The 27,446-nt window shown below is 37.3% G+C and overlaps 7 protein-coding genes across 7 annotated transcripts in view; 5 read left to right on the top strand and 2 right to left on the bottom strand.

The window, feature by feature from the left end:
* Positions 1-733, bottom strand: part of LOC141833932 (uncharacterized) — a 2,369-nt gene extending 1,636 nt beyond the window's left edge. The window contains exon 1 of the mRNA XM_074721426.1: positions 68-733. Coding sequence (XP_074577527.1) covers positions 68-733 — 666 coding nt within the window. The remainder of the gene's footprint in view (positions 1-67) is intronic.
* Positions 734-2,597: 1,864 nt separating this feature from the next.
* On the top strand, positions 2,598-5,488 carry LOC141833933 (uncharacterized). Its single transcript, XM_074721427.1, has 3 exons — positions 2,598-2,622; positions 3,995-5,332; positions 5,433-5,488. Exons 1-3 carry the CDS (start codon positions 2,598-2,600, stop codon positions 5,486-5,488), a joined length of 1,419 nt encoding a protein of 472 aa, XP_074577528.1.
* A 2,631-nt stretch (positions 5,489-8,119) lies between these two features.
* On the bottom strand, positions 8,120-8,843 carry LOC141833934 (uncharacterized). Its single transcript, XM_074721428.1, has 2 exons — positions 8,780-8,843; positions 8,120-8,710 (listed from the first exon to the last, which is right to left on the bottom strand). The coding sequence occupies exon 2, from the start codon at positions 8,684-8,686 to the stop codon at positions 8,120-8,122; it is 567 nt and encodes a 188-aa protein (XP_074577529.1). The 5' UTR covers positions 8,687-8,710; positions 8,780-8,843.
* Positions 8,844-11,806: 2,963 nt separating this feature from the next.
* On the top strand, positions 11,807-15,363 carry LOC141833642 (protein DEHYDRATION-INDUCED 19 homolog 2-like). The gene is made up of 5 exons (XM_074721126.1): positions 11,807-11,969; positions 12,074-12,219; positions 13,413-13,490; positions 13,704-13,960; positions 14,887-15,363. The coding sequence occupies exons 1-5, from the start codon at positions 11,897-11,899 to the stop codon at positions 14,993-14,995; spliced, it is 663 nt and encodes a 220-aa protein (XP_074577227.1). The 5' UTR covers positions 11,807-11,896; the 3' UTR covers positions 14,996-15,363.
* Positions 15,364-16,101: 738 nt separating this feature from the next.
* Positions 16,102-21,307, top strand: LOC141833477 (grpE protein homolog 2, mitochondrial-like). Its single transcript, XM_074720934.1, has 5 exons — positions 16,102-16,295; positions 17,477-17,935; positions 18,050-18,217; positions 19,764-19,892; positions 20,969-21,307. The coding sequence occupies exons 1-5, from the start codon at positions 16,161-16,163 to the stop codon at positions 21,059-21,061; spliced, it is 984 nt and encodes a 327-aa protein (XP_074577035.1). The 5' UTR covers positions 16,102-16,160; the 3' UTR covers positions 21,062-21,307.
* A 580-nt stretch (positions 21,308-21,887) lies between these two features.
* LOC141833755 (basic leucine zipper 23-like) lies at positions 21,888-22,950 on the top strand. Its single transcript, XM_074721251.1, has 2 exons — positions 21,888-22,699; positions 22,925-22,950. The coding sequence occupies exons 1-2, from the start codon at positions 21,934-21,936 to the stop codon at positions 22,948-22,950; spliced, it is 792 nt and encodes a 263-aa protein (XP_074577352.1). The 5' UTR covers positions 21,888-21,933.
* A 379-nt stretch (positions 22,951-23,329) lies between these two features.
* Positions 23,330-27,216, top strand: LOC141833348 (chloroplast protein FOR GROWTH AND FERTILITY 2-like). Its single transcript, XM_074720768.1, has 2 exons — positions 23,330-23,769; positions 26,223-27,216. The coding sequence occupies exons 1-2, from the start codon at positions 23,488-23,490 to the stop codon at positions 27,024-27,026; spliced, it is 1,086 nt and encodes a 361-aa protein (XP_074576869.1). The 5' UTR covers positions 23,330-23,487; the 3' UTR covers positions 27,027-27,216.
* Positions 27,217-27,446: the final 230 nt, after the last annotated feature.

The following is a 27,446-nucleotide window of genomic DNA, read 5'->3' on the forward strand; positions in this document are numbered from 1 at the left end:
AAAAGTTTAAATGAATGAATGAATAAACTGTAGCGTCCGTCAAAGCCCACGTAAGGGCGGGCGTTACATCTTTCATCGACTCACTCTTCTTTGTGAACAAAGCATTGCTCGATTCTTCCTTGATGCTCGTTCCGGCCATTTGTCTAGCCAATGACTCTTGCGAGGAGAGAAGATTCTCAAACTCTTCAAGCGACGGTTGTTGAGCCCACCCTTGAATTGAAGTGACAAATGGACTGTACTCTGGCCGAAGTCCACGAATGATATACCGCTTCATCCGAGCATTCGAGATCTTCTCTTCGGGATTTAGAAGAGAGATTTCCGAACACAAGTTCTTCACTTTCAGAAAAAATTCTGAACACGACATTCCATCTTGTTTTGCCACCGCCAACTCATTCTCGAGCAATTGTAGTCGAGCTTCATTCTTCTTGTTGAATAAATGATCAAGCGTATTCCAAATCTCTCGAGCCGATGCACATCCCATTATATGCTCGAAGATCTCATATGAAATGGACCTCTTTAAAACAAACTCTGCCTTCGCATTACGTTGCTTCCAATTCTTGAGCGCTTCCGCTTTAGCGGGGGCGTTCTCCGGAGCAACGACACCATCGGCGACGACAACATCCCATAGATCTTCACCAACAAGATATGATTCCATACAGGTTTTCCAAATCCGATAGTTGGACTGATTCAAGAGCATCATACCAAGTCCCGTAACACGACCACCACCTTCCATATCGAAAAAAACAATGATACCTTCTTCACGAATGTAACCAAAGCTCTGATACCATGTAACAAAATAACGAAGTTTCCCAAAGGGAAGACCTCGATGATCGAACCGTGAAGAAGAAGAATACTAGAAGAGGGGAAGGACTTGAAATAAAAGACAAACTCAGATTTATTTTATTTCTGGAAAACACTTACGTGAATCGAATAATTACATATACCTTCAACCCTTTAAATACACCATAAGAGATAAAACTAGACCATGTAAATAGGAATAATAAAATTAGACCATGTAAATAGGAATAATAAAACTAGACCATGTAAATAGGAATGCCTCATACGAAATCTTATCACCACTAATGCAAAGAAAGGAAAACGTCACTTTAATTTGTAACACATCTCGGTTTAATCATGCACGTTTCCCCTTTTTTTTAATTAACTTAATAAAAAAAACCATGTTTCCTTGCCCTAACCCACACGCCGTGCGCTGCAGTTCCGCCCGCCTGCGCGCTGCAGTTCGCCTGCTGCCGGTGCTTGCCTTGCCGGCGCCTGCACCAGGCCGCTGTTTCTTACTTCGCCGACGTCACAGGGATCTCTCGCACGCAGACAACGCCGGTGTGCTGCCGTGTTCGTCGTCAGCCAAACACGCAGAGAAATCGAGGAAAATCCGTGTTCGAGCAGAGGAATCGTGGAAAAAAAACAGAAAGAAAACCGAACAGTATAGTAGAATTTCTTAAGAACTGAGATAAACTTGGCTCTGATACTAATTGTTGCATTTTTGCATTTTTCCTAATGTTGAGAAATCTCAACGCATGCATCGTCTATCCAATTCTTAAGAAACAATAAGAAGAAAAAATTCGGAAGCGTACCGAAATCCATCGCTAGCAGCCGAGAATGATCTTCCAAAAGGTGCAAAGTTCCTTAGGTTTCCTTAGGTTTCTCTGACGATGGGGATTCAGCGAAAATAATTCTGTTGCCCTGCCTTTTTTAGGACCATAACCCCTTATAAAGATTGACATATTTCTAATTTGGCCCCTCATCAAATTAAAAATACTATAAATAGTATCCACATTTATAATTCATAATAAATATGCCCTTAAGTCAAATTCCAAATAAAATTTAGATCACAAAATTGACTTAATTTATTTGATGACCATATATATTCATTAATTATACAAATGTCCCATTAGATACTAACATAGGAATGTCCTGTTTGGGAGCATCTCTGAAAAGGCTAAAGTGTTATGGCTTGGGAACACCTTTTTAAGAGCATCCCTGAAATTAATAAAGCATTGTGGATAGAGACCGTTTCTTTTGGGAGCATTCCTGAAAATACTGAAGTGTTGCAGTTTGGAAACATCCCCTTTAGGAGCATCTCTAGAAAAATTTCATGACTTGGGAAGTATTACAGCTTGGGAACATCCCTCTTTGGAATATCTCTGGAAAGATTTTGCGACTTGGAAAGTGTTGTAGTTTGAGAACATCACAATCAAAAACATTTCTTGAAAGATGTACAAGGGCGGAGGCAGGTAGGTGCAATGGTACCCGGGCTGTAGCCCGGGTAAGATTTTTGGAGAAAAGTTAATTTTTAATTAAGTTTTAAAATAATAATAATATGAATCAATAAATAGCCCGGGTAAAATTTATTTTTAAATTAATAATTAATTTTTTAAGCCCGGATAATAATTTTGGAGGATGTTAATTATTAATTAACTTTTATATTCTTTTCAAAAACCCTACCGACATTGCCTTTTTTTTCCCGTCGCTCCGTCTTCCCCCATCCCCCGTCTTCCCCCAAAGCTCCAACCCTAGCGAAAGCGAAGTCTGAAAATCCCCTGCCGACTTTCCTGCTGAGCAGATTTCCTTCTTCCGGCATGGGCAAAGATTTTGTAATCTCAGGTATAGCCGCAACACAATCTAGTAGTTGGGACTTTTCCCTTATTTCTTCGTCATCGTGTATGTCATACCGATCTTCTAACACCTTGTCTTCCGTTCTCCTTATAGCTTTTCTGTGATTCTTATGTGCTTTCGCCGTTTTGTTGATATCTTGAATAGAAAGTTCGCCCCATACAGTGGGGTTTTTGTCTACTTGGCTTGGAATATAAATGGGATCTCTTTTGAATGGCTAAGTGTAAAGTGTCTCATATGATATAATTTGATCTCTTTCATGGTGAAGAGCTAGCTCCTTGAAGCGACCCAGAAGAGTAGGGCTGACCCTGTTTCCGACTGGTGAGGACTGATTGCGCTCTTCTCTTCCTCCCTCGTTTACTTTAATTTCCATGTTTTGTTTAAAAGGTGTAAATTAGATGACTACGGCCCTAAAAAAGATTAATTTTTCATTTTTGCTCCGAGAATAACCATTTTGCATAAATTATCTTGCTGGGCCCTTATTCTAAGATACCCTCAATGTCGTCCTTCTAACCCTGGTTCAGAATTATTTTTTAGCAAAAACTTGATTGACTATCAAAAAAAGGAAAAACAAAAAGGTAGTGCATCCTAAAATTAAACATCATCTTTTGGTGCTCAAGCAAGATTTGGTATCCTTAGTGTACCTTGTGATTATTTGTCATCCCTACTGAAATTTACACATCATTATCTATACTTTAATTCTAGAAATTGAATCAGAGGCCCTAAATAATCATAAGATGCATCATGTTTTTTCTTTCCCTTTTCTTTTGGGCGCATAAAAGCTTGGTTCCATAAAAGGGATGGACTGATGATATTTTAGAAAAGGGGGTCTAGGTGGGTAATTTAAAAACCAAACATAAGGGACTTTAGGGAGATTTCCCAATTGATTGAATTGGCATACAAATACAATGCTGATTATGGATTTTATAAGTTGTTTTACAATATGGACTGAATATGCTCCCATGTATGTTTTCAATAAATAATATTAGCTACATTGACAATGATGTAGAACAACAGCATGTGTCAAAAAACCTATGAGCTTACATCTATAGTGTGGTAGTTCTCCACATAGAATCGGATCAGGGGTTGTTAAATACTTAAATTCCCACAAGAAATATTGAATTCATCTTTCCAATATAGTACTAAATTTATTTGATAGTTCTCCACATATCTACACAAGATATGTTGATATATATGTTGATATTACATTTTGTGCAATACAAAATTTATTTCATTGTATCTGTTCCTAATTTATTTCTACATGTCAAAATTTATTTGTGCTAGATTATTTTAATGGCAAATCAAGAGAGAAAAAGAGGAAACAATATTCTGTCATTCTTTAAGCCAAGAATTGATAATGCAGCAGTATCATCCGAGAGAACTGAAACTAATACATCCATTCCTAATGAGGAGTTTGAACCTCCCTCTAAATCTCAAAGAGTTGAGTTTGATGAAACTTCACTTGAACGGGATCCTGGATTGCGTATTTCAATGTGGCGACATCCTGTTAATTATCGTGATGAAATTAGACGAGCTTATATCAAAATGGGGCCATATCAACCTAAATTACAGGAGTATCCACGGTCTGAATCTGGAAAGCAACATCGTCGATTTCAATATACATGGTTTAAAAAATTTCCATGGTTAGAGTACTCTCCTTCAAAGGATGCAGTATTTTGTTTTCCGTGTTATCTGTTTGAATCAAGTGAAGCACAACAATCTATATTTACAGTTGGAGGGTTTAAAAGTTGGAAACGTGTTAATGATGGAGCCAAGTGTGCCTTTTTATCTCACATGGGAAGTTCTAACTCGATTCATAATAAATCTGCAAAATCTATTGTTGATGTGATGAATGTAACTCAACATATAGATAAAGTTATGAATCGAGAATTTTCTGAACAGATTCAAAAGAATCGATTAAGACTTGCAGCAACAATTGAGAGTGTCCGTTGGCTTAGTTTACAAGCATGTGGATTGAGAGGTCATGATGAATCTTCAGATTCTCAAAATCGTGGTAATTTCATTGAGATGCTAAAACTTTTGGGAAAATGGAACGCTAATATTGGCGATGTTATCTTAGAGAAAGCTCTGGGAAATGCAAAGTATACCTCACCAGAAGTTCAGAAAGAAATCCTACATATTATTGGTAACAGAGTCAGAAATAAAATCCGTGATGAAATTGGAGATTCTAAATTTTGTATTTTGGTAGATGAAGCAAAGGATGTATCTAACAAAGAACAAATGGCTATAATTTTGAGATTTGTTGATGTATATGGCTTCTTGCGAGAGTGTTTTTTTCAAATTGTGCATGTTCATGATACCACAGCTAGTACACTTAAGAAAGAAATATGTGATGTCCTCACTAGATATAATCTAGAAATTCATAATATGCGAGGTCAAGGGTATGATGGTGCTAGCAACATGTCTGGTGCTTTTAATGGATTGCAAGCTTTATTTCTTAAAGACTGCCCCTATGCATATTATGTTCATTGCTTCGCCCACAGACTCCAGTTAGCGTTAGTTGCAGCTGCTGAAAAGGAGATCTCTATATGGCTTTTCTTTTCAAATATGACAACTATTGTTAATCTTGTTACATCTTCTTCCAAACGCAATACTGAGTTACAATCTTCTCAAATTAATGAAATTGCACGTTCTGTTGTTGCCGGTGAGCGCGAGACTGGGCGAGGAGCTAATCAGATTGGTACTTTGCATCGAGCAGGATCTACTCGCTGGAGCTCTCATTTTGATTCTATTTGTAGTTTAATAGATATGTATGATGCAACTATTAATGTGCTTGAAAGTATTATTGCTGATGGTTCCTCTACTTCGATGCGTGGGGAAGCTGGTGGTTCCTTAATAGTGATGAAGTCTTTTGATTTCATTTTTATTTTGCATTTGATGCATAAAATTATGGGGATCACAGATTTACTTTGTCGTGTCTTACAACAAAAGTCTCTTGATATCATAAATGCAATGGATTTAGTCTCTACAACTAAAGCACTTCTGTTAACATTGAGAAATGATGGCTTTGATATTCTTCTTTCATATGTCAAATCATTTTGTATAAGATTGGATGTTGATATTCCGGAGATGAGTGCTCGTTATAAGCATCTTAATCGTTCATGCCAACAAAAGGATACCATCACAGTTGAGCATCACTTTCATTATGATATATTTAATGCTGCAATAGATTTTCAGTTGGAAGAGTTAAACTCTAGATTCAATGATGAGACAATCGAACTTCTTACACTTAGTTCTGCTTTGGATCCAAAAGATAATTTTAAATGGTTCGACATTGATAAGATTTGTACTCTTGCTGAGAAGTATTATCCTATGGACTTCACTGAACAGGAAATGCATAATTTGAGGTGTCAACTACAACATTATGAGCTCGATGTAGTTTGTCATGAAAATTTTCAGAAAATGTCCACCATCTCAGAATTGTGCCGGGGTTTATTTGAAACAAAAAAATTACAATATTATAATTTGATCGACAAGTTGATCCGTCTAGTTTTAACTTTGCCTGTTTCTACAGCAACTACAGAGCGTGCATTTTCAGCTATGAAGCATGTTAAAACAGTTCTTCGTAATAAAATGGGAGAGAATTTTCTGACAGATTCTATGATTATCTACATTGAAAGAGAGTTTGCTTCAAGTATTGATTCAGATTCTATAATTGATGAATATTATACTTTGAAGAATCGTAAATCACAACTTCAATAGTATGTATATATCTTATTGTTAACATCCAGGTATATTTGAATTTGTTGATATTTATATTTATTTTCTGTAAAAAACTGTTTGTTTTTCTGAATCATGAAAACTTCTACAAGCTCCCAACTTATCCTGCTGCTATGTTTCTTGGCGATAGTGATGGGGAAGGAGTCAGCCTTTCAAGGTATCTGACAATTTTGACAAAGATATTTCTCTGCAGTTTCAGGATAGCATTAAGGTAAGTTGTTCCATAAATTTGTAATAATCACTTGGCCTCATCTAAAATCCAATTTTATTGATACTGCATAATTTTCTACAGTGATTTGTAGATGATGAAGTAGAATGGTGCTTACCATGTCCCAATCACTCTATTTGTGCTTCCTTCTGTTTGTCCTACACCAAAAGTTTTTGCTATTCCAAAGTCCGAAATTTTTGGGTTGAAATCGTTGTCCAGGAGAATATTGCTCGCCTTCAAATCTCTATGAATGATTTTTAGTCTAGAATCTTGATGGAGGTAAACGAGGCCTCGAGCAATTCCTAGTATGATGTCAAAGCGCTTTGGCCAATCAAGTAAAGCACTCTTTCTTCTATCTGTTGAATGTTCAGTCTAGGTTAGTCATGATACCAAGATCCTCTTAAACATGTCTTGACAGATCTGTGTGTGCACATACATCATAGAATATATCCATTATGAAATATGAGAACTGTTGTTTAACTTAAGCGTTCCACCAAGATTCTTCTTTATCATTCTTTCACACTGAATAATTTTTAGTTATCTCAGTTTTTGATTGGTTGAATAAGTTAAAAGTTGGAATATTAGGAATGCTCCTTTAAGTTATTTCAATCACTCGGTAAAACAACAACATTCTAATGTGCTGGAAAACTACTCGAGCTTGAGTTCGGTTCGATAATATTTTTGAGCTCGAAATCAGGCTCGAGCTTGGCTCGTTAATTTTATCGAACAAATTCAAACGAATTTTTTTTTGAATCGAAATTCGAATAGCTCGTGAGCAGTTTGGTTCGTTTACCCCTCCTACCGACGGCGACGAAAAAGGAAAAAAAAATTGAATCTAGGGATGAGAGAAAAAAATTTAAGAGATAGCTCATAATATAATATAGATATTGTCAGCGTAGTCCAGAGTTCGGATCAGCCCGGGTAGATCACTCGGGCTGGCTCCGCCATTGTCTCTACTTCCACCATATACACAAGGTTGACTTCAACTCACATATTAATTGACAGTCAAAGTATGGAGGGAGGAGAGGTCAGCCATGGACACTCACTGGTACATGTTAGGGATGCTAGACGTTGTCTCAAATAGGAGGAGACTACGTCTCTATTTCCGCCCATACATGAGGTTGGCTTCAACTCACACGAGCTGATAGTATGAAGAATGGGAGAGTCCATGTGAATTTGATGTTGGCTCTATATAAGAAGAATGGTGTCCATCGAGAGCAGAGGACGGCCAACTGGCAAACTAATCATTCATGGTGAGTAGTCTCAAGTCAAGACAATAATCGACCAGGTCAATCACCATTCTTCTTCTTCATTTTGTCTTAATCAAAGTCCTAAAATATTCTTTCTTTCAACTTAATTATCGGAGGGTCATGCCAGTAACACTAGCCCTGCTGACGACTGTTGATTCACGTATTAAAGACTAATAACATGTTATGGCCAAATCGAAGATTCAGAACCGGAGAAAGCAAGATACCGCATCACATATATTTATTCACCTACATGAAAATTGATGCAGGCAAAGACGGACCACTCGTAAAGTCATCGAGCACCAACGAAATAAGCCAAAACCTTTTCAGTTCTGCATTCCTTTTGGTCATCAACAGGATCCAAGTTGAGAATCCTTCTCAAGGTCTCCGTAGCAGCGTCATTGCGACAAGGGAAGCCGCTGACAGAGGATGTCGACTCTCTAGGAGCTGATTTCAACAGAGGTTGGAGAGCAAAGTTGGATTTTGAAAGCGGAAACCCGAGAGAAGAACAGCGCCTCTCTCCGAGGGAGAAGTTAGGAGTCGGCAGAGAGCTCGGTGGAGGCGAGATTGCGTGGGCTGGTCCAGCCCAAAGCTCGGAGCCAGAACCACCAGTGGTGAAATTAGCGGCCCCTTCAGGAGCAGCTTTGCGTTTTATCCGAGTCGCTTTGCTCTTCCTTCTTCTCTTTGGCGTTTGCGGCGTATTGGAAGCAGATTTGGCTTCCGAGCGGCCATCGACTGCGACAGACATACTCCTGGAGTTAGACGAAGGCGAGAAAGAGCCACGATGATCCGTGATCCCTGACTTGCGCCTCCAGATGTACTGGTGTCGCTTACGAGCAACGGCAACTACTGCATCCATCGCCCAAATCTGAAAGTCGACGACCTAAACCACATAAGGAAGATCGTATAAAACATCAAGCGTTAGTTTCTGGACCAAGAGAAGATCGTATACCTCGCCTCTGTAGATCGAGATTCTCCAACACCGGCGCGGCTAACTAAAACGAATCAAAATCCTGAACGAAACAAAACCGGATACAAAATATCCAAGAACAGAAGCATTTTGCGACGAACATTCACCCCCCTCGAATGGGCCGAGCGATCAAGTTTTCCAAGCGGAGAAGGCCACAGAAGCCACCCAAATTCTCCTGCAAAAGCACCGAAGCGATCGGGAAAGTGGAAGCGGATCTGTGACTGTGAGTGAGCGGTCTGACCAGGAAGTGATCTCGGCCATTTATAGACGAGCGACGACAGAGAATTTAAAGCGGCCTTTTTTTTTTCCTTACAAATGAGGAATTTTCTTGTATGCGTGCCGCCACTCGCCTACCCGCCTATCGCATCGGAGACGCAGAACCAAGCGTGAACGACGCTCTATCGGGGCCCATTACTCGGTGACCATGGGGAGATTGGAGAAATACGGGAACTTTAATGTGTCTTTCCATTTTTGGAACGGGAGGAAGTCGGTGCTCTCTTGACTCGGGATGGTTTCGTTGGAACATGCTACGTGATAGAATGGTGGGCCTGGTGGCCCCACCTCGGAGATTGCTTTTGACTATTTTTATTTTTTCTTAATTCTTTCGTTTCCACTCACCTAAAGCACCTTCTTTCACTTTCCATTCCACTTTTTGCGGTAAACAAAGTTGAATGCCCAATTTACTCCACCGCCAGGAGTCAACTATCACGAGTCTATCACATCGTGATCAATTATAATTTTTTAATTTATTTTCTCATAAATGATCGTGAGGTCTAATCGTGTGAAACCGCTAAAATAATGGATTTCATCATTTACAAAAAAGTATCGTGAATCTATCAGTTATCAACTAGGCTGACTTTCTCTTTCCCTTTTTTGTTCTCTTAGTGATGATTCATCCTTCAATGTTTATTTTCCAAGTAAACTGAGCATTGATAATAGGATAGCAATTAACAGTCCCATGGGGAATAACAAATGGATAAGTATCCAATTAATTACCCTCCATTGGAGGCAATCCAAACGGCAGTATGAATGTTGGACTCCCTGCCTTTGGAAGTATAGATACGAAGATCTGCCTAATTTTCTTCTGACCTACCTATTTCTCGCATCTTTTTGTTTTTTTTTTGGTCATAGTTTCCTAGTTTGGAATCATCCTTCACTTGTTGGAAGCCAATAAAAACTAAAATGGGCTTCGATTGTTAACAATCTTGCCCAAGGCTATAAAGAAAGTAAGAAGGTATTTATGGGCGTTTGGATTATTATTGATAATTTTAATTATCTATTTAAGATTATTAATAACAATTTTATTTGATTTAGATATTGAGTGATTCTTAAATAATTAATAATGTATGTCTAACACCTGCAAATAGTAGGCATGCAATTCGGAATGCGATTACTTTGAAATTTTTAGATTTTTTTTATTTCGGAGTTATCAAACATTTAACCGTGTTGGTCATCGTCGTTCTTTCATGTGGAACAGAACCAAAGCGTTCTTGTCATAGTCTCGATGGATATCGATAATGGTGGGGCAAGCATGCATGAGGAGGCAATATCGACGACTTAGGGAGGGAGGTGCATGAACGATATCATAATTCTTGCGGCTTGAGGAGGGCCGGGGGGACACGCGAGGATTGTTCTCCGACTCTGACTACTTGCAAAGGGAAAAAAAAGGAGCAATGGTGACGAGCACCTCGCACGACTGAGTTAGTGAGGCGAGCAACAATGAAGCGAGGCACGATGCAAAATGAGGGGAGAAGGAGATGATGACACAGCGAAACGAGTGAACTTTAAGATTTTAATCAAAATTTTAATTAATCGATTTGTAATTATACTTTATAATTTAAATAAACTAAATAGATCGATTATAAATCCAATAAAATTATCTATTTTTTTAAATGATAAATATTTTTAAAATATTATTTGGATTTATTTATTTATATACATTATCATTAATAATAATAATATTATTATATATATTTTTATTAATGGATCGGATGAGAGCATCCACAATCCACTCCCATTATAACACTCTCCACCTCATTAAAAAACATGGAATCACTATCACATATTCATTATAACAACATATCTCTTTCACTTATATTCTATTTAATATTAACACTCATTATTTATAGGTCTCACCGTCCTTGATGATCTTAAAATTATATCGTATTAAATAAATATATTTTAAAAATATTTTAAAATATTTTAAAAGTAACATTATTATTTTTAATAATAATCTTATTTTTAAAATAATAATTTTACTATTTTAAAAAAATAATATTAAAAATTTTATTTAATTTTAAAATAATCGTTAAAACTAACAGTTTTAATAAATATAATTAAAAAATAAAAAAAATACACGTGGGATGGGCCAACCACCTAGCTGGCCCATCCCACTTTTAATTCAACGCATTCAATCTCTCCATAAGTATTTCACACCAATAGAGTATTATAGCACCCCGTTAGAACATCCATTGTGAACATTTTGATTAATATAATTTTTTATATTAAATTAGATTTCAAATAAATAAATTATTATTATATTATTTAAGAGTTAACTAAATAATATTATATTTTTATTTTTTATAATTTAATTAATAATTATTTAATAATTATATAGTCAAATTTATACATATAATTTTAAAACAAACGCACTCTGATCAATCAAGTTGTCACGCGGCAAAACTTTCGTGTGTAATTTATCCAGTCACATTACTGTTGCAATTTGCAGCAAAGGCGACGAGAACTCAAAACAAACAATTCATTATTTATTTATTTATTTTTGTTCCTTTTAAATTGAAACATTGCAAACTTTGCATTGACTGGTAGCGGTCGTCTCCGTTGCCGCAAGCTACCAGCTCAGTTACAGTCACCACTCTAAAGTGTTGATTCCCCAAATTATACCGTCACCGTTCACTTCTCTTCTCCATCAGACGCGCGACACGTAGACCCTTAACCAGTAGTAGTCAGTCTCCTTTCCCTTGAAAAGACGCGTCACCGCCGTTTCTCTCTTTTCGCTTACTCCCATCCGAACCCAAACCTCCCGTCCCTCCTCTTCTGGTTTCTAGGGTTTCTTCTCGGCCCCGATCGTGGAACGGGCTGATGGAGACCGATTCGTGGAGCCGCTTCTTTGCTTCATCCAAGCGGCATCAATCGGCCCTGCAATCGCGATATGGTGGGGGGTTCGGTGCCCTGTGGTTTTATTGTTTTTTCGCCTTCACTTTTCTTGTCGATTCGGTGTTTTATGGATTCAGATTCGGCTGTTTTGTGGTATGGTAGATGCGCACTTTGGGTCGGATGAGATGGAAGGAGGGGAGGACGAGTCCCGGGCGGAGTTCGCTTGTCCGTTCTGCTGCGAGGATTTCGATATTGTGGGGCTTTGCTTTCACATCGACGACGAGCATCCGGTCGAGGCTAGGAATGGGGTATGGGGCTGGCTCGCTGCGTCTCTTAAAATTTTGGAATTTGTGCCTTCATTGGTTTGATGCTTAGTTCTCTTGTATCCTTTTCCCCTTTGTTTTGGAGGTTATCTAATTCTTATTCGATTCTCGGTGACATCACTATTATCGGGTTGTATCCTTGGAAGACGTTTCTAACTTTCCCCTTTTAATTGAATGAAAAATTGTCTTATTGAAAATATTGGATGCATATGGTACAAAAGAAAAAAAAATGCGTTGTTTATGTATATCTTTGCAAGTGCAATCTTCATTGTTGTTCATGTATATCTTTGCAAGTGCGATCTTCATTGTTGCCGGAGAGAATATGCCAAGAAGGTTTTGGTAGCTATTTCATAGTCCATTACTGGCTACTGAAAGTTCAAAAAAAAAAAGCTGTCTTTATGTGTCTCTACTGATTTATCTCGTTCCCCTAGCATATTGATGGTGTTCACATTAATCTTGGCTCCCAGTAATTTCCTTAGGATTGGTGTTCTTCAGTTTTGAGAATTTTTATACTTCTAACTTTATTAGCACGAGGCTACACGCTTGCCAGAATGACTATAGCTTCCCATGATTTTTTACATGTTTGAGTCGACAGTTATTGTTCATGTTCATATTAATTGGCAACAATAATTAGCTAATTTTTTACATGTCGAATTGGCTGATAGTTGACTCTGTTTAAATATACTTTCTATTTTCTTTTATTTTGAAACTGTAATTATTCAGTAAACTGCAGTTAAGGACTCAGTTAGACCACTATATTGTAATACATGCTTAGCAAACTTGCATTCAGTCAACCACAAGATTGTTGTGTCTTATCTAGCCACTCAACTGGTTATCTTGCATGTCTTTGAAAAGATTTGCTCTTGCTCTAAATCTGTGTTCCTAACCAATTTTCATCTTCACGCAGTCATAACTTGGGTATTGTGCAAATGCAACCATAATAAATTTGTGTTTTTGTATTTAACCACATTAACTATATACACACTATTCCTACTGAGAGTTCACACACTTTCTTTTTTGTAACCCTTTCCTTTCAATGTGGTATGAGTAAGTTACTTACTGTTTGTGAGAGCCTCCATTGCAATCGATACTGAGGAATTGTTTTTTCACTTATATGTTGTGGCTTTTTCTTTGATTCCTATAGGTTGTTGGTTACATATTTTGTTTCATGTTTGTAGGTTTGCCCTGTTTGTGCAGCTAGAGTTGGGACAGATATGGTTGCTCACACAACAACTGAACATGCGAGTATTTTTAAGATATCCTTTCTTTTCCTTTTTCTTGGCTACCTATATCTATCAATTTTTTTTATTATACTCTTCATGGATATTGTGTACTTCTCTATGACTAAAGCTCACTTTGGAAATTGAATTAACTATTTTAACTTTAAACAACCGCATGTCATTTATATTAGGTAAATGACTGTTTTACAACTATGACTAAGTTGATTGGATTCTTTAACAAGAATTAACATACAGCGCAGGAGGAGATTACGCAAAGTTTCCTCAGGATCACACTCTACTCATTCTCTGCTAAGAAAAGATTTACATGAAGACAACCTTCAGTCACTCGTGGGGGGCTCTTATGCTACCTCCAATTCTGCACCTGATCCATTGTTGTCATCATTCATTTTTAATTTGCATGCAGTAGATACATCAGATGGACAATCTGAAGCTTTGGCTGAAGAAACTTTTGCTGGTAAAGTTTCAGATGAGAAATCGGTGGAAAGGTATGATATAATGACACCATGAACTAAATAAATCCCGCGAGGTTTGTGGTACGCCATTTGGTCAAATCTTATGGCATTTTAATTCTAGTTTTAATTTTTTTGCTTGTTTCCACTTGCACAGTTGATATAAAATTAATTCTTTTGTGCCCCACTAAGAAATTGGCACTGCTGTTCCATATGGTTTCCAGATTCCATTTGTATGGAGTACTGAAGTCATGGTTCACTAAAAGTGTTGGGCATGTAAACGCTTGAGTTACTTTTTCTTTAGTCTCTTGGCATAAATTCTGAGATTGATAGATTAAATTGTTAGCACCATAATTTAACTTGATGCAGCTCTCCCATAAAATCCCGAAGTTGTTCCATTTTTATTGTTCCAAGAGTATTATTCATTTCATTGCTTTTGTTTCGGGAATTGGATGGTTAAACTGTTAGCATTTTGATTTGCTGACATATCTATTTCCAGAAAATATGTGAGCTCTTCCCTTTTATAGTTTAGATTGTTGAGAAACATTTTTTTGCCATTTATATGCAGTGTGGTGAATTTAGTCGTCCTATCTTCACATTTCAGTTGATTATTTTTTTTGCTTTTAGTTAGTGATCCCTTTTGTCACTGGATTGTCTTGGTAGTGCAAAGAGACCTGCTAATGCTTTTGGAGATAATGGATATCGAGTTAAATTATTATGCCTGGTTATGGGACAGATTTTTGGTAGCTGTGATTTTTTTTTTTTTTTTTTTTAATTGGGTCATGGTTGGTACATTTAGTGAATGACGGCATGTGCTTGGTGCCACCTGCTGAAATAGAAAAGAAACATATCCTCCTTGCAGCATAAAACCTCACTGGAAGCATTAAGCTAATATTACTTAGATCTAGGAGTGGCAGTTCAATCAAATCCTATCTCTAACATATGTAAGCTTTGCTTTACAGCGCTGTGCCTGCTCCATCTTACTTGGACAAAAAGCTAGAGGAGAGTATTCGGAGGAGTGAGTTTGTGAGGCAGCTAATGCTCTCCACGATATTTGATGGCAACGCATAATGTTGAGCAACAGCCATGGTGGCATCAGCCTTCAGCAACGTTTCAAGATAAAAAAAATTCTGAACATCCTTAGGTGGTCGCAAAGCGGATGTCAAAATTGAACCAGGTCCTCATGCACGGAGTGATACATGGGGTGGATGCTTCTACAAGGTTGTACATGAGACTGGAGCATGGAATTGGAGTGTATTTTGGACCTTTTAATATCTACCTTTTAGTGGGATCCTGTGAATATGTTGGAGATTCTAATAAATTGTTGAAGTATTTATTGCTATCTATTTAAAATAAATAGTGTTATGTCTTGATGTATATTTATGTATCGCTTTGTTGGTGTTGGGTTGTTTGTAGTCTGGTCAGGATGCGCAGCACAATCTAAACATATTTTTAAGTTCATCAAGAACTTTAGGTGCATATGAGAGAAAGGGTTGCAAGCTTTTTGCTGGGTTGCACTCTTTTTACTCATTGTAGAATTGTTGAATAATGGACTGAAGGATTAAAAATTTCATCCACAGATCAATTTTTTTATCACTTTTTTGTCCATCTGAAATAGCAGAATGAGTTTTTCTTCCTCTAGTTGTTATTGTCAATCTACCACGCTTTTTACTGGGTCTCCTCCCATAATACTGCAGGCTTACTTTGCTTCACAATATTATTTATTTATTTTTTATTCTTAAATAAATATTTATATTTCTAATTAATTTAACATAAGCTTTCAAAAGATACCATTTTTTAAACTGTTTTTCTATCTTTTAAAAGATAAAAATTTAACATAAGCTTTCAAATAAATTTTAAATTTCAAAATGTAACTATTTTAAAATAATATATACTAATTGTAAATTCCTTCTTAAATTAATTTTGATTTTTTTAATAGATAAAATTAGTCTTTATACAAGTTTTCGAAACCGACGGCGGATAATTTCAGCCCAATTGATAGCTTGGCCCAACTGAAAACCCTAAACCCTCTTGAAGACAAATTTACCCTTGACTCTGTGAGCGTATCGCTCGAAGAATTGAGGCCTCTTTTGAAATTGCACCCGATTAATGAGGATATAATCGTGAACTAACTGAAATATCCTCGCTACACGTCGCTCTGGATTCTTCTACTTGAATCCCTCGCTTGCTCTTTCGCCCCGCACCGATTGCAACTAGAAGCTTGTTGTCTCGATCGATGGCTGCTAGGGTTTTCCGGATGGCAAGTAGGAGAATTGCCAACCGCTTGCTCTCAGCCCCCTCTCGTCAGCTTCCGGTCGGCAACTGCTTCGAATCCTTTGAGCAGCCCACTTTTGCGAGAACTTTGATCAGAGTGCGATTGATTTTCAATTTTTTGTTTGTATTGGTTCTTAAATAGTAAATTTAGTTCCTGTACATTTGATAGTCTATGTGTGTCTTTCTTCGCTATTAGAATGGTTTCAATTAGGTCCTTGTTTTAACTCCTCAGATCGCATATAGCTATGTTCACCTTACGTTCTTCGCTTGTGTTTATTCATTCGATTCTTTTTCTACGCAGGTTACCGCCACACGTATGTATTTAAATCTTGGATTTTCCTGCTTGTTTTAATTTCTTAATAAGTTCTTGTATTTATCCTACGGACCAGGAGGCTAAATATGTTTATTTTGGAGCTACCTTCGGTTTCATTTTTTTCCTCCACCATGATACTTATCTTGGTCTGGATGATTTCAGGACTTATGCTAGCTTATCGTTAAACCTCTTGATTCTGGTATCATCGAGGATGATTAAACTAAAACACTCTGAATCAACACTGGATTTTAACACCAAGTTGGAGCATGCCAACTTTGCTAGTAGCTTTTTGTACTTGTTTGACATTGACAAAACTTAAAACATGCTTCTGTACATTTATGATGGCCCTGTAAACGCCCCCTAACATTATAATTATACAAAATCCTCCTATTTTTCTCCCAAATGGTCAGATGCTGCAAGTAATATGAGGTAGCCAGGAATCAATCTGTTTTCGTCCTGAACTCTGCACAATAATGATGCCCCACAGACTTCTTTCTCAGCCGAGTTTTAAAGTTGACATTAATGTTAGAGTGTTTTCCTTTTCTGGAATTAGGTATTTCAATCGCAAGATATGATCCAGTCAATATTTTTTTTTTGCCCTGAACTTGGAATAATAATGATACTGCACAGACTTCTTTTTTACCCAAGTTTTAAAGTTGACATTAGTGGTAGAGTGTTTTCCTTTTTGGTAATCAGGTATTTCAATTGTGAGATATGATCCATGTAATCAGCTCTAGAACAGCTGGGTCTCATGGCTTCTTGTTGTATGGTTTAGATGCTTTCAAGTACTTAGTTCATATGAGGTTATCCTATGTGCTTATAGTTGAGATTGGCATAGCATCTACTATAGATTTATCCCTGTAACCAGTTTTATAAGTTACCTTGTATGCACTCCTTTACTGACTTAAGTTGCAATATTATGGATTGTTGAATCTTTCAACTCATGGTTTTTTTGTTATTGTCAGTGCTCCACTTCCCACATGCACCAGTCATTAAGACATCCATCTTTGTTATCTGCCATTTCTCAACGTTTTGTGTTTACATCTTCCTCATCACCTGAGTCTGAGAAGGAGGCAAACCAATCTGATGTAAGTAGCACTGAGGGTGACAACAAAAGTGGTTATGCTACTAGTTCCGAGAAGTCACATGAAGCAGATGTTAGTTTGGAATCTAAAGGCTCCAATGCTCAGTCTAATAAAAGAAAGAGTACAAAAAGAACTGAATTTTCTGATTCAGACGAAGAGAAAGACCTGACGTTTGATGATCTAGTCAAGCTTGTAGCAGAGAAGGAAGAGTTACTGAAATTGAAACACAAGGAGATTGAAAAAATGCAAGATAAAGTTCTTCGTAGTTATGCTGAAATGGAAAATGTTATTGACAGGACAAAGCGTGAGGCAGAAAACTCAAAAAAGTTTGCAATACAGGTATAACTTGTGTTTTTCTTTTTTGTTTATTTATTCTCCTTTTTTATGCTGCATTGTGTCAGTTTATTCGGTCAATATGGAGGAATATGCCAATTTTGGTACAATTATGTGCAGAGTTTTGCTAAGGGCCTACTAGATGTTTCTGACAATCTTGGAAGAGCTTCATCTATTGTCAAGGATAGCTTCTCGAAGATAGATGAATCCAAAGACTCCATTGGAGCTGTACCACTTATAAAGACCTTGCTCGAGGGTGTTGAAATGACGAATAAACAACTTGCAGAGGTAAATATCATCTCTGACTCTAGTTCATATTTATTTTTTGATTTTATTTGTTACTTATAATGGATATATGTAAGGGTTTTGTATTGTATTAATTAATGGTGAATCTGTTGAATTTCAAAACTTAAACTAGTATATACAATATGATGGAAAAGCAACCTTGTTCATGCAATTGATAAAACAAGTCATAGTATTTACTAAGAAAGTACAAAGGGCTTTTAAGGAATTGTATTTTTGAGATATTTTCTTTGGCAATCATGTATTGATGTGATGTGAGATGATTGTTATGCAGGCATTTGGCATGACTAAATCCCAAAAATATTTCTTTGTTATGGTGGTAGTTCTGGGATGATATCTTCTTTAAAAGCTGCATTAAAAAGTGGTTTGTTAAAAAATAGGCGTCAGTATTATTGTGCTGACATGTGAATGTTTTGGGGTTGTAGAATACTTCTGCTAGTAGATTTGTGGATTATTATTTGCATTGATATGGACGAATAGTTAGTTATGTCTAGCTTTTCCTCTTTTCAAAAAGAAAATATGGAGGAAAATTCATAACAATTCAATCATGGCACATGACATGTAGATGGCTTTTACGAGTGAAATGCCTTTAATATGTGTATTCCTGAAGATCATATCCTATCATTTATAACCTATGAGCATTGGGATGAAGTATTTCTCTTGAGGTTGCTTTTAGATTCTTCTACATAGAACGGTGTTTGATTTTCCTTTCCTTCCTGTTCCTAATTCTCATGCTTAGCTTGTAGGTGTCACTTTAGTGAACATTGAACTAAAAATAGTATATTCTGATTCCTTTTTTTGGTCATGCACTGCAAAAAAATTGACAAAAAATTTGGTCACAATAATTTTGTCACTAGGTTCATTGACCTATGTTTGTTGTTAAAACTTTATTAATTTGATACATCATTAATAGTACCTACTTATATATGTGCGTATATATATAAAAGGTCCTAATATCCAACAGTAGTAAGGTGTAAATCTATTGATAAAATGAGAGAAATTAGGTTAAAATGATACTAACAAGTTAGAATGTCCAATTGATTTTATAGTTTCTAATTGAACTGGAATGTGCAAGAAGTATAAGAAACTTAAACACTCACATACGTATATAAGAATTCTCCATCAATCTCTTAAAAGTTTATCTTCCAACAAATAAAGTATGACCTTTCAGCTATTAGATGTTGCATCTTCCTTACAGTTTTATATGCTTGTTGGTGTTTCTATCAGGACATTTTTTACCTTCCATATTTGACTCATTCATCATTTTGAAGAAGTATATCTACTACTTCTTGAGCTATATTTTTGTTGTAAATTTTTTATTCTGTATTTTTTTTAATTATATTTTTTCTTATCAACAATGTTCTGAGATTGAACAAAGTGTTTTCCACATGCCCCTTGCTTTGAAAGTGTTCATCTAGATATAGCTAGCGCCTTCTTGATTCATTTCTGTTGGCCCCTGCCATTTCCAATATGGTATTCTTTGTATAGTAATTATTGTTTGTTTATAAATGGAATGCTTTGATGGAATTAGGTGTTCAGGAAATTTGGAATGGAGAAGTTTGATCCTCTGAACGAACAGTTTGATCCACACAGGCATCTTGCAGTTTTCCAGATACCAGATTCTTCCAAACTACCTGGCACAGTTTCTGTGGTTTTGAAGGTAAGCAACAACATTGTGTAGGTTTATTTTCGTTCCCTATATTATAAATTGACACTAGACTCTGTAACCAAGAAATTATCTAATTGCCTCCTATGTGGAAATTACATTAACTGGATCTCGAACTTTCTATATCTTATCTCTTAGCCCTGTTTTTGTGTCTTCTTCACCCTCTTATACAGTAGTGTTTTTTTTGTAATTATTTATTATGCTAAACTTTAGCACTTTTTTTTTTTGCTTTATGTAGAACCATCATACTTAATGGGTTAGATTATTAGTTAGGAAATGACACGGATAAAACAAACTGTAGCAAAGACGAGCGTGTTAAGATGGGCATGTGTGGTTGTTGGAAAAAATATAGTATTATTAAGGAGCAACTAGGCATATCTCCAATAGTATTTACCATAGTTGAACAAATTAAATCCTTTATTTCTATAGGTGACTTGGGAGTTAAATAAAAAGTTATCTGACATACAAGATAAGAATATTGTTAAGACTAATGCAGCAGCTTGTTGTACATACATGAATTCAAAAGTTTTTTTTTTTTTGCCCTCACGGGCTGGCTCATATGGTTCCTACATGAGAATTGCCATAATAATGTCTAGGGGTTGATTCCCAGCCAGTGTGAAATGCCCGTTAGTTGCCTCACCCCCTCATGCAGTCGGCCACTGGGCAAGAACGAAATCCTCTGTGATTTATCTCCCTTCTAGATCATTTGGAATAATATTGGAGGGGCCCTGAGGGTATTATCTTTTGCCACAATGAATTCAAAAGTTTTTATTTATTATTTATTGTAATTGAGTGCAATTATTCGTGTAATTTTGTCGTGTCCTTCATATCCTTAACAATGAGGGGATGATATCCCTCCCTGTATCATTTTCACTGTTGATGCTTATCTGTGCCTCAAGTAAATTTATCCTGTAAACTAAAAGTCTGTCCTTTAGAACCTTTTCCATGATTTCAGGCTAAGCTTTTCCATGATTTCAGGTTAAGATTTTCATGCGGTCTATTTTTATTTATATTATAATAACATACTACTTTTTTCTAAATTATTTCATTATTTTGCTTCTGTTTTGCAGTCTGGGTATACGTTACATGATCGGGTTATTCGTCCAGCCGAAGTTGGTGTAACTCAAGCTGCTGACGAGGCGGACCAAAATTCTGGCGAATGAGAAGCAAGTGTTTGTGGTGCTCAAAGTTAGTCTGGAAACTTGAATGTTTACTAGCAATGAGAATGTATTAGTTGATCTTTATCCACCTCAGATCAGTTTTGCCTGACCTCAAAATTAGTTCTTAATTGGTTGTTGTTATTTGTTTTGGGTTTAAACTGAAGTGGAACAACTTCAAACAGACATCAGGCTTAGTTATTGTTTTAACTCATTTATAAATGAGGTTTATAACTCATTTATTTGTTTCAACTTCAAACATATATCATACCTAGCAATCCGTCAGATGCCCCTTCATTCATTACCAAATACCTCATATATCAAAATTTTAATTTAATATTATATAAATTATGTTATTGATGATTTTTTTTTCTTTTAAAAAAAAAGAAAATACGAACTCCCGCTAAAATTTAAATGTAGTTGAAGCTGTCGCCCTTCATTCATTACCAAATACCTCATATATCAAAATTTTAATTTAATATTATATAAATTATGTTATTGATGATTTTTTTTTCTTTTAAAAAAAAAGAAAATACGAACTCCCGCTCCAGAAAAGAAAGCTGAAATGCGACATTGGCGTTGTATCATGTCGTCATCTGACTTCCTGTGCTCCATCAAATCATAATCACACGTCGTTCATTCTCGATCAACCGCTCCAGATTGATTCCGTATCCAATACTCGAACGGTTCAAATGGATGCAATCAATGAATGCCGTCATAACGTCATCATGTTACGGCCATGAAGATGCTGCTCTGCCCGGTACGTTCATGCCATCGCTTTTTAGTTCCGGAGGAGCTGACTCTCCTTCCCTCGATTCGGAAGCGTCGGAGAGTTTTTTTCCTTCTTAATCTTGCAGCTTTCTCTTTGTGCCGCGGTAATGGACGAACGGGAACCCGATTTCTGTGCCTCCAAAGACCTCTCCGACGAAGTTGTTCCGAGCATCTGCTCGATGGGAAGCTTCTTCGACGACCTCCTGAACGACAGCCAGCACCATCAATGTACCCACACGCACACTTGCAACCCTCCGGGGCCCGACCTCGCCCACACCCACACCTGTTTTCATATCCACACCAAGGTGCTCTCCGCGGATGAGACCGCGGAGTCCTCCGAGAAGAGCTCTTCTGCAAGGAGGAGACCTGGCGGCAACCGAGAGGCGGTGCGCAAGTACAGGGAGAAGAAGAAAGCTCATGCCGCGTCTCTGGAGGAGGAGATCGCCCATCTTAGGGCGATCAACCAGCAGCTGATGAGGAGGCTTCAGGGCCAAGCTGCGCTTGAAGCCGAGATCGCGAGGATCAAGTGCCTGCTTGTGGATCTGAGGGGAAGAATCGAGGGAGAGATTGGGTCTTTCCCTTACCAGAAGCCAGTGAAAGGGAGTGGTGATTTTGTTCCTAGCATCATCACTCAGTCAAGTATGCCGACTGGTGTTTGGAATCTAAACTCATGCAGTTTCCAATGCGATGACAACAGGAGTTACTGCCTTTATCCAGGGACGCAATCCAAGAATGTGAGAGAAACTGGTGTTCATAATGTTGGAAACGTCCAGTGCAGGGGGAGTTCAAATTCTGGGACTGACGACTTTGTGGACTCTGGAAATGGAGCTGCAAGACCTGTTCACTGCTCATCTAATGCCGCACAGATACAAGGTTTCAGTTCCCTTTCTTTTCATTCTAATCCAATTCTTAGTTTTCTCTTGTTTTTGCTTTTCGTCCATCATCTCAGTTGTATTTTATCCTAGTTGTTAGTGAATCCATTCATTAGTTACGTTCCCTGTGATTTATGAAGCACCATGATTAATCTTCTTCCTTGCAGTAGACTCCCTGTTCATTATTTTTCACTAATTCTTGTTTTGGATTTTCTTTTTTCTATAGGAGCTCACGCAACAGAGGACCTATGATGTGAATCATGGAGTTCGAGTTTTTGGCCTATATTTTACTGCTGAAAGACTCTGTGTTTTGTTCTTCTAAATTGATGTGGTGCAGAACGTATCCTGGATGAGGCATTTGGCTATTTGCCACAACAATTTTATCAGAAATTGTCTTACTTCGTTCAAATTATCTATGAAATAAATTTTTAAATATAAAAATGTTAATATTCTTTTTTAAGGTATTTTCCAAAGCAATTTTAATTTGAGATGGTAAAAGGCATAAACGTGTAGAGTATGGACACTCATATGCGTAGCAGCTACGACAGTAGAAAAAATTGGATTCCCTGGCTGATGCGAACTCCGTGGCTCCTTTACGTCCACGCGCATCAGCACCAAGTCCAGCTGCTCGATCGACGCTTTGCCCCAACAAAACTACAAAAAGTGAATCGGCTTTCCGTCCCCAGATCCCAATCCCAATTTCAATTCCATTTGTAGTATTTTGGCGAATTTACACGACCTTGTGTCCTCTTCGTCGTCACGCCAAAACCCTTCCTTTTTTTCTGTTCCATGGATAGGCTCATCTCCGCCTCGCTCTCTTCTCGGGCGGCTACTCCCCTGCGCCACCATCTCGCTAGGGCTCGCCCTTTCCGTCCGCTTGGATCCCCCTCCGATCTAAAGTTTGGGCCTTGGTCGGCCCCGAGTAGGTCCTTCAAGGTCGATGCGTCGTTAATCTCCAGACGGGACGGGCCGCCTCCTGGCCTCACGCGCCCTTCTGGCGCTCTGATTTCTCGGTCGCAGGGAGAATCCCTCGGTGGTGGAGGAGAATTGGATGGGGTTTCTGCACGAAAGGTGAGATTTTTTACTAGTACCGTATATTGCTGCTTCGTAAGGTATTGGATTTTCTTGGAAAGAGAATAAATATTTTTGGCGAACGCTAAGGTTTTTTCTAGAAGTGGTATTTCTCAGAACGGAGATAATGCAATGTGACTAACGAATTGGTATGTTCTTGTACCTCTGCTGTGATTGGTTTGCATCTTTGAAGGGGTGGGGGGTGGTGGTGGGGGTGGGGAGGGGGGATGAAACAGGGCAATCGTTGGAGTATTATGTGCAGATTTTGGTTACAAGAAATTGTAGTTAGGAAAACCTGTTATCTGATAAGAGTATTTTAATAAACATTTCGGTAAGAGAATGGATTGGATATCATATTTGGCCGATCTGCTAGAAATGCTGCACACAATAAAATTGTGGAAATGATTGAATTGATGTAGTGCCATTTGCCTTCTAGGAAATCATTGTATGAAGAAGAGACAATATTGATAATTTGATTTTACATAACTTGACGATAATTATCCCTATATGATTTAGATGAAGATGAGATCAACCATATACTTGATGCTGGGACAAGATTTACCTGCTAATGGTGATTGCTACGCAAATGTAATTCACTATCAAAATTCATCATAAGAGGTTCCTGGATTAACAAATCTACACTTATAACTTTGGCATAGAACCTGTATAGCTCTGCAAGACATTTTTATATGCATGCATGTTGATTTCATCAAACCACTCTGTTTCTTGTCGCTAAACTCAGTTAAAGTTCCAACATCATGAAAATCTATTATTTCCGAGAACTTTGTTTAGTTCAGGATCAAAATGATGGAGTTCTTCACAACTTGCTCTATTACTTGATGAAGTTAATCCTTGTACATATGTAATTCTGGATTGTGTCGAGGATAGTTTTTCTTAGTTGCCATCAATCAGAAGTTTTGCCCATATCAACCAACAGCGATGTACAAATTGAAATGGCATCTGAAGTGATGAATCAAATATTAAATGTTTATTTTGTTACATTTGACTATCTCTGGATGCATTCATATTGGTCTGGCCAACTTCATGACAGATGAATAGTTTAGTCATACTCACCCACACTTGTAAGAAATGAGAAGGAGATGCAGCGATGTGTCTGATTAACTGTGAATTAACATACTTTTCATGCAATTTATGCCAACAGAACTAGCTTAGAAAGAGGTTGAGTAGCTAAAAACCAAACTTTTTTTTTAAATAATGGTTATAGTTAATCAATTGGAATAATGAGTATGATTGATCCTAGATTGTTATTTGCTCATTGGTCTTGCTCTTTTACATGATAAATATATTGGTACAAGCTTGATTTCTCGGAAATATGGCATCTGTTGTAGATAATTTTGCTCTCCAATCATAGGCATTAACTGTTAGATCACCTATCGTTTTTTACTATAATCTCTTTTTCTCCATGCTAAATGACTGAACTCTTATGCTGAAAATTATGTCTATATGCAGCATAATATAAACTTGTAGAATTTCTGATAATCTATTTTCTTTTTTTTTTCAAAAGAAATTTCCCTCTGTAAGAGATTAGGATACTAAAATTATAAGTTTTTTGTTTTTTTTGTTTTTTACTTTGATCACATAGATATTGTACATCCATATTCTACTTGTATCAATCTCTTTAACTTTGGGTTTCAAAATACAGACATTTCATGAATAGGGTAGTGTATGCATAGAACACAGATCCGTGATGCAAAAGGCCCATAAACCCTTACTCTAACTCTAGTTCTTCAACACAAAATTGTTTTGGATGTTTTACACTACTACTACTAGTGTTTTCTTTAAAGATTCATAAACCTTAAAGTGCAACACATATGACTATCCATCATTAAGTGAGAGATTGCAAAATTATATTGACTCATCAAACTCATAACGATCTTGGATTCAATATATGAACTCGCTGTCTAGGGAAAAACAATTATATAGTCACTTAAGTTGTTTTAGCCCTTTGAATTTATCAAATTAGCTGTCTGATTTATCTTGTGCTTTTGCTTGCCCATGATTGCACACTGTCTCTAAATTAAACCTTAACTAAATGAGTTAGCTAAAGTCCTGGATGTTTAACTAATTTAACTGATAGAAGAACACTAGAATCTGAGATTGACTGTGCCATGTGGATAACCATGTTCTAACTTGAAAATGATCTGGAGTTAGTGTTATTGTTTGAGGTGGGTCACGGGTGTTATTGTTTGAGGTAGGTCATAATTTCTGGTGTCACTTCAATAGCCTTGTTCTTAATTTGAGCTCTTCATGCTCTTGCTCTTTTGTGGCAAAACTGTGTTTGGATTCTCATTGTGAGGAGGCAAATTTGAGTTACTAGCTCAAATGAAAGGTTATCCTCCAACTAGGCCTCAGAATATATTGATGTAACACATGCGAGTGTCTCCTTTACTTACATTGTTTCTGATATATTCTACATATTAACAACTTTTCAGGTTGCACGATCTGTTGTGGTTGCCTTTTCAGTAATTATACTTGCAGTAGTCCAACCTATTCTAGCGCAACCTTCATTTGCAACAGTGCAGTCTGCTGCAAAATCCAGCGAACACTTTATCAAATCTGAGTTACTAAGCAGTGCTTGGACTGGTTTTTTTGCTGGTTGCCTTCATACATTATCTGGTCCTGACCATCTTGCTGCCTTAGCTCCCTTGTCCATCGGAAGGACAAGAATAGAGAGTGCTATAGTTGGAGCCCTTTGGGGCTGTGGTCACGATGCAGGTCAAATGATTTTTGGATTGCTGTTTCTTCTGCTCAAAGATCGTTTACACATTGAGATCATTCGCACCTGGGGAACTCGAGTTGTCGGTTTAACTCTTCTAGTCATAGGTGCTATGGGAATACGAGAGGCTTCTGAGGTACCCACCCCTTGTGTTGCTCTTGAGAATGGTGAGTGTCTTGCTGAGCCACTGGATATTAGCTCCACAGGGAAGAAAAAAATTGGATTTGCGACTTTTGCAACCGGTATCGTGCATGGTCTGCAACCGGATGCACTCATGATGGTCTTGCCCGCACTAGCACTTCCATCCCGAGTGGCTGGTGCTGCCTTCCTATGCATGTTCCTTGTAGGTACTGTGTTTGCGATGGGGAGTTACACAGTATTCATCGGTTCATGCACGGAAGCACTGAAAGAGAGGGTACCTAAGATTACAGAGAAACTGACATGGGCTGCTTCACTAGTGGCTATATCTTTGGGATTTGCTATTCTTATTAGTCAGCTCTTTGGCTTCAGCTTGTACTAATTCTTTTCACCAACATTTTTTTTTTGCAATGTTATCTCTACAGAGCAGTTTGTTCATCTAAGAATCAGCTTACTTTGAAAAGTAGTTGTTCCATTTCAGCCGCTGGGCAAAACTTTGTTTATGTTTACAGGCGCAAAGATTCAACACTTTTTGTTATTTATTTGTACTCCATCAGGTAGCTGGTGTCTTATATCAGGAGATATTTGTACTCCATAATGTTAATAACTACATGAGATATAACTCAGAATAATGTTAATAACTACATGAGAGGTTTAGGAGTGTAAACGAATTAAGTCACTTGTGAATTATTTAGATGTTAGTTCGAAAAAATTTTGTTTAATTAAGTTATCAAGTGGAGTTCGAATTTGATTTCGAATTCGAAAATATTATCAAATCGAGTTTAAATTTAATAGTATTTGG

Source organism: Curcuma longa, chromosome 8 (genome assembly GCF_044706935.1).
Source record: "Curcuma longa cultivar G26 ecotype Majalengka, Jawa Barat chromosome 8, ITB_CL_G26_1.1, whole genome shotgun sequence".
In the NCBI taxonomy this organism is placed as follows: domain Eukaryota; kingdom Viridiplantae; phylum Streptophyta; class Magnoliopsida; order Zingiberales; family Zingiberaceae; genus Curcuma; species Curcuma longa.